Below are 12,095 nucleotides of genomic sequence, written 5' to 3' on the forward strand. Positions count from 1 at the left end.
ACTTTCACCTTCGCATCCTCTTCCGTTAACCTCCGCATCCGCGGAGGCGAAACGCGTCGCCTTCGCATCCGCCTCCGCTAAGAAGGCCTCCGTTACAACCCTAAGGCAAATATGTGGTCTTCCACCCTAAAGTGGATAATCGTTTGTGTCATAAAACAATAATGCCAATAGACGTGTATGTCAACTTGAAAGTTCGACTTTAGCAACATATTAAGTTGATAGGAACTTGTGTAAAAATTGATAGACCACTTATTTGGCTGATGGTAGGTAGGTGCATAAAACATATGAAAATAATAACAGTTAACAAGAGAAAGAGATGTACAAAGGCGAAATTATCCCTTAAAGGGATCTCTTCCAGTGAACCTTAGGTATTAGTTATCATATTAATCAAAACTGTCTCTAAGTATGAGTCATCACCATCAGAATGATGTAAACCTGTATTACCTGTATCTTAAATTATAGTTTGATCATCAAAGTTCAATCACCAAAATAATAGATCTGTACCTTAATTAAATGCTTCTGCAGATCAACGCTCGTAAAAAGAGCTCCTGGCTATATACCTGCGCAGTGAGCAAATATGGAGCAAATTAGCGGCGGAGTAGTGGGGGGCGTAGGAGCGCGCGTGGCCGTCACGCCATTGGAATTGGCTTGTTAGTTGACTGTAGCGCAAATGACTCCCCTCCACTAGCCACCCAGAGCTCTTTTTACGTTCGTTGACTTGTACCTATTCTACTACAGGTCTGGTTAGGTACGACGACGAGCGAAGCGAGGAGTGTTTGGGTAGAAATGCGACCCTCAGCGCGCGAGCCGAGCGAGCGAAGTGCCAGAACAGAACCGACCATTTTTTGCTAATACTTACGGCATGAAACTTCGTTATTTTAAATTTATTCAAATTATCATCCATCATCATCACCAACATCATCGTCACCATCAATCACCAGATATTTAGGTAACCGTTTTAATATTATTTGCTGATTCAAGTTAGGTGACAGGTCTACTATTTTAGGGACAAATATTATTTATTAGGTGATCGATAAAATCATACTCTTTTATTGGCTCTTGCTATAAATTTCCTAAGTCTATTTTGAAGTGCTAATGATAATTCAAACGTGATTAATAAATTGGTTCTGATTATTGTCCCTTGTGATAACAGTACCTTATCCTTAAAGGTGCAGGAAGTGGAGGGTCGTAAAGGAGAAAATAAATAAAACAAAAATGTTTCCGGCCTATACTCTTTATAAATCTCTCTTTGACAAATATTGTTTGCTTACACTCTAAATAAAAGTGATTACTTATCCCTTGACCGTAAAATTCAGACTGCGCAAAATATTACAGACCGCATAATAAGGCTCTCAATCTGCGTTATCTACTCTAAGCTGAGCTTCGTACATTTCATTTCACATTTTCTTATCTTTTATTATTTTGCGCATTTCAAATAAAATCACCCACCTTAATCGTTTACATCTGCTTAGCACAAACACAATAGATTCAATATTCGAGATTGATTCTGTAAACAGAAAAATTAAAAAACTCAACAAAAATAAATAGTAGGCATACCATCACAGTACAATATAAAACCAATTGGCATCATCACATATACATCATAGCACTATCTTAATGAACCTAAAAAAAAACAGGGCAATAAAGATCTGTAGCCTGTAGCACAATAATAACAGTGTGAAATGTTTTAAGTCATTTTTGGATATGATTTTAAATTTTTTAATTTTATGATTTAAGTGTAGTTTTCGGCTAATGATGTTGACTTGCTGTTTAATAAAATAACAAACATGTTAGGAGTCATACAAGCACATGCACATGTTTTCAATATGTGTATCTAAATTAAAAATACTGCATTTAAGTCATCATTCATTTTTATTCTTAATACCTATGACGTGCTGCGTGGCATAACATCTTACCATTTTAATTGGTCTTCATACAGATAATTTTAAACGTCATATGACGCGCGAGACATTCGGTGGTTGGTTTAAACTTAAATTAAACCCATGAGTATGGGTGCTTAGGAGTACGTGGAACAAGGAAAATCAATCAGTGCAAAAGCGAGTATCAATTTTGTGGGAGTAATATCTCTCGTACATTTATTTATCTATCCCATATAAAACACTAGATATGTTACACTGAGGTAGACGAAATGATATGAAATGAAATCTTAACATAGGTACCTACTCAAAATCTTGAAATTATATTGATTACTTAAACATGTTGGTGTGTAGGGAGTTTCAAAATGGAAATAATTACATGCCAAGGCACCGTTTTTTTTTAAAGAAAAATATAATAAGATACATATACGAAACGCACTAGTTTATCGCGGCCATAAGACATTCATTTTTGCACACGCTTACGCTAACTGGATGGAAAAAGATAACTTTACGTCTGCGCCAAAACTTGCGTGTCGTTAACTTATAGTTAAATTTCAAGGGCTAAGTAGGTAAGAAGTTCCACAAGTGCTACAGACAAATTGACTACCTACGTTTTTTTTAATAAGAATTGCTTACAATCTGTGCACATCCGTCTTAAATCTATTCTGAAAACTATACTCTTGACTTTATTGGAAATTGTCATGATAACTATCTTAACATATTGGATGGAGTTAGTAGAATCAAAATCATAACTGTAAAATCTCTTGGATTTAATACAATTAGGAATATCAACTTTCATTCGATTTTATTTCACTTATAAGAAGGTCAATGCATTTACCCATCACCAACGGATAGTAAATATGCTTAAACATGCTGACAAAAGTTGAAATTCGAGTAGAGTAGGGTAGTGTCGATTTAGTTAATGTTAAGATTCAAGACAAACGATATACTATGTCACAGCAATGTTTACAATATTCTTACAAATCTTAAGCAGCTAATTACATCTAATGTCAGTTTTATGGATGGATCCATTACATAGTTAAGATTTACAGCAGAAACAGAGCGTTAAACAAAACAGTCTCGTCAATCATTTGATCACTGGCTCAAGATATCACAAAAATAATGTATTTACATAACAGAAACGTCAATGATTAGAAAATACGTTAGAATGGGCGATACCTACTAGCACTATCATAATCTATTGTTACACGGTACTAAGTTATCATATCACTAAGTGTTTTCTTTGGATGAGTAAAGTTTTAACTTTTTAATATTCAAGCATACCTCGATTGTTATGTCGAAGGTATGTTCTGTGTTTGGAACCCGGAGGTGGGAGCGCCTATTTCTATGGACTGTCCTGAGGCTATGGAATCTGGGCTTTGGAGAGACGCGCTGTAAACTGGATTCATCGGAGTGGTGCCTCCAGCTTCGAATAGTGTACTGTCGTACACGCTGTTACTCTGCTGAAGATCAAAATAATTGAAATTAAATCTGTTTCTTGCCCATTCTAAATGAAGGTCAATGTCAATAATTGACATTAGGTCTAATTATTAGACCTCTAATTGAATAATCTTGTTTTCAAATCAAAATAATATAATACAATAATTAATTATTGAATAATATAATACTTACACCTAAAATTCAAAGTAAAACTCAAATTGACTGAATAATTAAATATAAAAAACCCCATGAAAGTATGAAGATAAATTTATAAAGATTAATTTTATAACTTTTTCAAACATCCAAAATATTATTAAAAACAAAGATTTTTAAATGTTTAGCAGCTGTAAGCAAGTAATGATTACGTATTTTCATTATATCAAAACGATGCAAAGATTGAAAAATATATTTAAAACTAAACGCAACCTCTGGGTTTTTACGAAGTTCCAACTAAACCTCACCTGATAAATGTAATCAGAGTCAGTTTTCAGAGAGCTAAAGCTCTGCTGGTGCGGTAGAGAGACTTGGTCGTCGTCCATTGGTTCGTCCATTTGCGCCTTGTATGAGAACATGATGCTTGGCTGTGATACACTGTAACAAATATTGCAGCAGTGAGCATACAGAAAGTCGTGGACAAACAGCCCGCGACGGATAGACCTTCGTTATTTTATAAAAGACGAGTTTATTTAGGTTCCGTAGTCAACGTTCTGAACACTATGGGCTGACACCGACACCATTTACCGGCCCTGATAATACCGTACCAACCCCATTTTTCGTGTACACACCCATAGAAACTCAAGTCAGTTAACTATCACCAACTATGAAATTTGGGTAATTGCGGTTTTGGCAGGTAACAGGTAGTAAAGTGTATAAAATTGCACATCAAATTCGTTATAGTATACAATTAAATTTTTATGTATTTGATTCGGAATGATATAAGAAAGCACTACCCTCATTGCCAGACACTTTGTAAAAAAGTCTTTTGTGTTTTTTTTCCAGTTTGTTCTCGTTACCTACAGTATATTTAACCTTTTCTACGCAAACGACCTATATATACGTTCATTACTTCAATGCAAAAGCAACCTTCGTTCAATTGTGTTAAGGTTCAATTTTAGGCATTGCAATATAGAAGCCTGGCGTATGGGTGATGTCTTTTGTACTTGACGTGGCGGCGAAGAGGTTAAATAAAGCGATCAAAACTAACTGGTAATAACAAAATCACCCAATTTACCTGAAAAACTCGCTTAGGAACGTGTGGTACACCAGCGGCGTGTACAAAGAGAAGTAAAGCCACGTAGTGACGTCGACGACGCAGAGCCCAGAAGGGAAGGGGCCCCAGAGCAGCAGCCCCGCACCCACTGCTTGCGTCATGTCCAGTAGAGCAAGTAAGAGAATGTACAGGTAGAAAGAGAGTTTCGCTGAAACAAAATACAATAGATATATGTAAATGTGCTGTGCTGATATTATAAAGCTATACCATGACTCGTTCGATCGTTTATCTTTTACAAGTGTTTTTTTTTATGTAAGAGGGGGCAATCACCGCCGCCCATATACAGCCGCAACACGAGGGGTATCACTAGGTGCGTTGCCGGCCCTTTGAGAGATTTATAGGCTCGTTTTTTAAAAACCCCTAAGTTGTACCACTCTGGAACTGCGGTGAAGTGTTTAATTTACGCGTTAAAATTTGCTTAATTTGGCACGGAGGCAGGCAGCGGCGTGAGCGAGATAACAAACGAAACTCATGACATGACTTCTTTCGTATTAAGTAGAAGCGCATAATTTATGCACTTAGCCATTGCGATTTAAACGGATTACATACGGATTCCGCTCAGAGAGCCTACTCCAAAGTTCGAAAATCTCGCTCTCGCTCTCGTATTAAATAGTATAAGTGTCAGAGGGACCGCACGACACGAACTTCGAGTTTCGTAGTAGCCCCTGCTGCAGCTTCGAGTCCAAGGTGGGCAGTAAAAACTTTACACCAAAGTCGCTAATCCGCCGACATCGGTGGCTGTGGTTTTAGGGCCTACGCTAGCTGAGGTGGTTTACACGGAGAGGGTGTACTACGAGTATGAGCAGCGCGCTAACTCGCGTGCAGACGTAAATATTGTACCAGCAGGGCTACTACGAAACTCTTAACTCGAAGTTCGTGTCGTGCGGTCCCTCTGACATTTATACTTTTTAATAAGAGAGCGAGAGGGACGGTACGATACAAACTTCGTGTTTCGAGTTTCGTAGTAGCCCTGCAGCAACCCCGCCAGCTAGCGTATGCCCATAGAGCCACAATGTCGGCGACATATTAATTAAGTATTCAGAGTGAAGTTCAGGAACCCTCCTATTATTATAAATGTGAAAGAAGTGCACTTATTTGTTGTGCATTGCTAATCGAATTTAATTGAAATTTAGTAGGTAGGTATGTAGGTAGCTAATCTTGGCAATATCACATAGAATAAGGGTTTTGTTTAGTAACTATGTAATAATTAAGTAATGTGGTAAACGCAACGTTTCCGTTGTGTTTTTGTTTGTGCACTAATAAAGCGTTTGTGACAATATACATGTAGATTCACAAACTTTAACTAAGGTGCTTTGGGGTAATTCTGTAAACGGGGTTATTCCATTTATTTAAAATTTCTCCTAAACTTGTTGATGTTTAACCACTGGCAGCACTTAAATGGACGCCCTATTTACCGCTCCTCGCGCCTCTCCAGATGATGCGAGGCGCTGACATCGGTTGGACGTGCAATATATTTTTTTTTGGGTCGAGTGCATTTTCGTGCCAAAAAATTAAATACGAAATAACCCCAACACCGCTATCTCTAAAACCTGATAAGTTACAAGATTGAACTATTAATGTTATGACAAATAATCGTTTTTTGCGAATGACTGTGTCAGTCTAAAAGGCCTAGCTATATTTTGAATTTTTTTCCCGAATTACCCTTTTAGGGGTTATTCCAGTGAAGTGATTCCCGAAATAACCCCAGCTTACTTTAGTATGGTAATTGTCTGAGGTATTCAAACTTTCAACTTTTCAAGATTTAGATTTTTTTATTTGTGGTGTAAGGGGGCCAACCTCCATCTATGGACCCCAAGCCAACCTTACCTGCCCGTGGTGCACCCTGCCGTCTAACAGACTAGGCTCTGGCAGCTGGCTGATTGCGGCATAGCGCAGCCAAAATCGGCACAGTTAAGTCCCCGAGCCCCGGATGGGCTGCAGCATCGGCGGTGCAATAAACTGTGCCCTACGATCGCCAACTCGCATGCCCAGTGTGGGGATTATGGGCAAACCCCTACCAGAATGAAGCGCACGGCAAAGAGATGGCCCCCAGTTCCCGGTCGCCCCGCTATTCCTTGCCATAGTAGCGTTAGTCAGGAGTTAAGTGAAGTACATAGAGAGGGAGAGGGAACCATCACCTTAGACTCGGGCCACCTTATGTACTTCCGCGAGGATGATCAAACATCACAGGGTGGCGTAGGGTTCCTTATTAATAGGTCCCTCTCTAACAACATTAAAGAGATCTCCAGTGTGTCGAACAGGGTAGCGTACCTGATACTTCGGCTATTAAACCGATGTAGCATGAAGTTTATTTAGTTGCTTGCATACTTGCTTCTTTGAAATGATTATGGTTCACGAGAGCGAAGCATGCTCACTTACAAGCTTGCTTAAATGTTTGCTTGCATGCTTGCTTGCATACTTGCCTGCAAGCTAGCTTAAATGATTGCTTGAATGCTTGCTAGCATGCTTGCTTACATGCTTGCTTGATTGCTTGCTTCATTGAAATGTTTATGGTCCACGCGAGCGTAGCCGCGGGTAAAAGCTAGTTCAAAATATAAAAGTGACATGGCATTTCTAATTGTTTTATATACTTACTAGTATATTCCCGCGGCTTCGCTCCTCTCCCCCTATTCTGCTATTCGGGGCGAAGACAAACTCTACAATCCACATATCAAAGATGATAATAATCTGTCCAGCTGTTCTCGAGTAATAAATGGTGTACCTAATCCAGCTTTGTAATGTATGTAGATTTAATATTCCTTTGCGGCAAATTTTGAGAACCACATTGCATTTGTGGGGTTATTTCGGAATACAGAGATTGAAAAAATCTGTAATTATGGATATTACTAACGAAATAAAAAATAAAAATAAATAGGGTAATTTCAGCCTAAAAAGAAATATGAAACTTGAGCCAAATTATAATAAAGTCCACTTTTCAATAACATGCAGAATAACCCCGCTATATTCCGAAATAGCCCCTGTGCAAAAAAAATAAGTAACTAGTTTTTGAATACCAATATTTCCATAAATCGATCATATTTTAGAAACTTTTTTATATCGTATATAAGATCGATTAGTGGAAACGACAGAAATATCCTAAGACTTTAAATATAATGTACCAACTCGGAGTAATTAATGAAATTACAAACGTCATGTCAACTCATCAAAAATCCACGTGGAATTACCCCAAAGCACTTACTAAGTCTCGAGGCTTGAAATTTTGCAAGAATGTTCTTTGAATTCCACAATGCAGTTTTTGCTAATGCCCATGGGATATTCGAGTGATATTCCGGTATTTCAAATTTCAACTCGACAATCAGAACTAGTGAGCAAAGCTGCGGATGCAAGCGTGTCTGTCGTATTCTGTTGCGGGACTAAGTGGGTCAACTTTTATGATGATTGTGTGAGAAAGTTTGCCAACTGTTACACAATGATTTAAGCATTACTGCCGAATACTAAAAACCAAAATATAGATGGACATACTGATATATATTTTTGGTTTGTTCGTCAAAGTTACTCACAATAAGAACATGTTTCGTTGATTACTCACTATTATAAGTTTGACGCCAATGTGTGTTGGTCTGTGGCTTCGTTTGTCTCAAGCGAATGTAGCGATTTCGATGCAATTTTTTTACGTGAAAGAGAAATTCCTTACAGTGATTCTTAGCTATGTTTCATTACAATTGGTTAAGCCATTTTCGGAGGTTTGAATTACAAATTAATATCATATAATGTCACTACATATAAGTCTACTTTGATTTTGAAATTAATAAAATATGACGTAAATGAATAAAGAGATCAACAATAAGGAACCTAGGCAAAATAGTAGTTATATAAATAAAATAAAAATACAATAAAACATTATAATTAAGTAAAGTACCAAGTTAAACAGCTATTTAACTACAAATGATTCACACTTGTTTAATACTCATAATTATAATAATTTCTTAATAACTTTGCATTTTAAATTGATCCATTAATTGAAATGAGTTTAGTACTAATTATTATCTAATCCAGTGTTCATTAAAATACCGTTACACATATTATTATTATAATTATGTTCAATTTAAACAACATGACTGTTGTTGGTATAAGTAACAATAACTTTTGATAAGAATATGTCATTTACAATGCAGAGAGAAATTAATTATATAAGAACAATCAAATTTATTACCCTGATAGCTGCCAAGAGTTTATGACTGTTTTTCCAGGATATGTTTGTCTTAAGCAGACTTTAGTTAGACTAACAAGTCTAAACTCTGCCTGAATTGTTTTACTTTCCAATATGTTACTTTAACAGTTTTCATAACTACTTTTTAGTGTTCCGGAGCCAAAATGACAAAAACGGAACCCTTGTAGTTTCGCCATGTCTGTCTGTCTGTCCGTCCGCGGCTTTGCTCAGGGACTATCAATGCTAGAAAGCTGTAATTTAGCACGAATATGTATGGAAACTATGCCGACAAATAGGTACAATAAAAATTTCAAAAATATTTTTTTTTGGGTACCTCCCATAGACGTAAAGTGGGGGTGATTTTTTTTTCTCATCCAACCTTGTAGTGTGGGATATCGTTGGATAGGTCTTTTAAAATCATTAGGGGGTTGGTCAAACGATTTTTCGATTCAGTGATTTGTTTGCAAAATATTCAACTATAGTACAAATTTTCATTCAAATCGAGCGTGTCCCCCCCCCCCGCCTCTAAAATCTAAACCGGTGGGTGGAAAAATTCAGAATGGTAGTAAGTATATCAAACAAATCAAAACAAAAACAAACAAACAAATTATTAGTAGTTTAAGAGTTAATAGCAGCCTAAGGTATAAAATATACCTAAACTTGGAATATTCTGTACAAAATACGAAATCCTTGGAAAAATATTATTTAATTTTTTCGTAATGGCTACGGAACCCTATTTCGGGCGTGTCCGACACGCTCTTGGCCGGTTTTTTGTTTCAGTTACATGTATGACTGGCATTAAATCCTGGCTTTGCTCATGTGAATCATTAAATCTGTCAATTAAATTGAAATTCTGGTCATTTACTGAATTCGCAAAATTTACATTGTAGGTACTCTAACATTGTATGAAGAATCTCCATGCAACATTTAAAGTCTTAGCAGTTGGCAAATGAATTTTACATATTATCTATGAATAATAATTCTTAGAATTATTATTATTCATAGCATTATGGTCCTGTGGGGATATCAGAATAAGAAATGATGAGATCCAGCTATCTAAACACCAAAGTTCATCTAATATGATCGATCTCAATTGTTTGGTTTGGAAAGTTTACTGTATTTATTTCAAACAATAATTTTTATTGAAGTCTTTTGAGTTTTTAATGCAGATAATGAGCTATAATAATCGGGTAGTTGACACCAATGTATTGGCAAATTTTATAAGCTGTGAAGATTAGATTTCCTCATTGATTTTATGTGGCAATTGCTATTACCGCAATAGCTAGCTGTTAAGTCACTTATTGTTTACTTATTATTAATAAAATATAAAAGCAATGAAAAAATGAATTACCTACACAAGTAATTGAAAATTTATCTGGTTTTCAAGACTAATGATTCGCACAATCATTAGTGTAATGACAGTTATACTTGACACCATGTGTAGTGTAAAATATAACATGCATATATGTTTTCAAAACAGATTTAAAAAAAAATCCTGTTCAAAATGAATAAATAGGGACTGAACAACTTATTTCTATTACTTAACTATCTGGGAAAAAAAAATAACTTCCTACTTACTTGGTAATGCCAAATATTCTCTCAATGGAGTCCAGGGTAGTACCAATATCAGAAAATATATTAGCGCAAAAACAATTGATGATATGAACCAGAACAATACTCCTCCATGTTCAAACAAGTCTGCATGGTCGATGAGGGTATCATTGTCATCTTTTATTAGCTCCAATGTGCCTTGAGTTATAGTGAACGCGAGAGATATGAAGGATGTAGCTAGCAGCACATATCTTATACTGCTTCTACTATCCATGTGACCTGAAAATGTAAATTATGTGTTGTGAGATGATATGAATTGGAAATAAAAGTTGCAATTTACAGTTTATAGGAATTGTTGCAAAAAAATAGGAATATATAGTTACAGATTAGATGGTAAATACTCCAATACTGTTAAATTATTTTGTCTACAATTCTATGGCATCATTACATCCTGTTACTGCTTCTAAAATCATATTTACAGGTAGATATCTATACTATGAACAAGTGTGGCCCACCTGTGCTTCAATTTGCAATTTTGTGGCGTAATCTGGGGGCACAGCAGTGGCCCCGCCAAGTCGAGCAAAACAAAAACAAAGGCACGGCCATACCATACTTTTCTCAAAGCCATTCAGGCTATTTTCAACATAGTGTATACATTGCTTAAGTATTATTGAGTAGACATTGGGACACTTCTGGACTTAATAAAGATAGATCAAGTTTAATGTTTAATATTAGTACTTTCCACAAACATTCATGACGGGCTGGACACAGCACAAAGACGAGCACAATTAAAGACAACAAAGTACTTACCAAATGCTAATCCAAAAATCACTACACTCATTTCGGTGGCCAGCAAGAAGAACTTTACAGTGACCCACAACACTTTGTCCACTTGCCCGCCCAGCGGCATGGACGCCGTCACAGTCATTGCCACAGCACATCTTACAAGACTAATGATCACATTACCCCACACCAAGGAATAGAATGTCAAGAATATGGGACTACTAGTCGCTCTTAACTTTAGCTGCGCCTTATTAAACCTCACAAGTAAGAACAGCACAAACAGAGCATTTGGTATCAGTATAATCAAATCCCAAATACGGACCCTGCAACAAGAGCTAACGTAAGCACAAAAACAAACATAAAAACAAACTGCACAAGGCCACTGCTGATTTACCTTGAGTTATTTATCTTGTAATATAATATATGTTTACAAAACGTATCCTCGCTGACGGGAGGCAAATCGGATCCGTTCATCACGTTCATTTTAACACTTCACTGCTTTTGCATCTAGTTCAATGAGCAAAATATTGGAGCCGTATGCGAAATAATCATAACTCAATTTGAGTAATCGAGTTAGTGGTACCTGCCCCACTACGCTACGTCAGCGTCAACATTTCCCGATATTTTATAATTCATAACACTTGAATCTCGTCTTCTGTGGTTTTCCGCTGTGCTACAAGTATCGTATCATGCAGGCGATGTATCGAATTATTGGTACAAAAATTGTCGCCATCGCTCCGCGTTAAGTAAGAGTGAATTGTAAATGCAAACCTCTGCTGAGCTAAGGCAGTCACATTACATTATTTGCAGACTTTGCAGTTTTTATTTTTATTCTATTTGATCTCTATTGCTCAAAATGTTAACTTATGACCGTTTTTTTATTGGCTAAAAACAAAATGTTGACGATGTCAGCCAATTGCGTTCGTGATATAAAATAAAGTGTTCACATTCTCTTTGGTATAATAAGACTGTGATACACGATTAAAATATCTGTTCCAACCTA

At 36.6% G+C, this 12,095-nt stretch overlaps 1 protein-coding gene across 2 annotated transcripts; it reads right to left on the reverse strand.

Annotated features, from left to right (window-relative positions):
* Positions 1–1,218: 1,218 nt before the first annotated feature.
* On the reverse strand, positions 1,219–12,033 carry LOC141435131 (transmembrane protein adipocyte-associated 1-like). 2 transcript variants are annotated; one of them, XM_074097709.1, is made up of 6 exons: positions 11,487–12,033; positions 11,120–11,415; positions 10,337–10,588; positions 4,549–4,735; positions 3,779–3,908; positions 1,219–3,337 (listed from the first exon to the last, which is right to left on the reverse strand). In XM_074097709.1, the coding sequence occupies exons 1-6, from the start codon at positions 11,573–11,575 to the stop codon at positions 3,170–3,172; spliced, it is 1,122 nt and encodes a 373-aa protein (XP_073953810.1). In that variant the 5' UTR covers positions 11,576–12,033; the 3' UTR covers positions 1,219–3,169. The 2 variants fall into 2 exon arrangements, with proteins under 2 accessions (XP_073953810.1, XP_073953809.1); XM_074097708.1 differs by having other exon boundaries at positions 1,219–3,340; positions 11,487–12,032.
* Positions 12,034–12,095: the final 62 nt, after the last annotated feature.

Source organism: Choristoneura fumiferana, chromosome 14 (assembly GCF_025370935.1).
Source record: "Choristoneura fumiferana chromosome 14, NRCan_CFum_1, whole genome shotgun sequence".
Lineage (NCBI taxonomy): Eukaryota > Metazoa > Arthropoda > Insecta > Lepidoptera > Tortricidae > Choristoneura > Choristoneura fumiferana.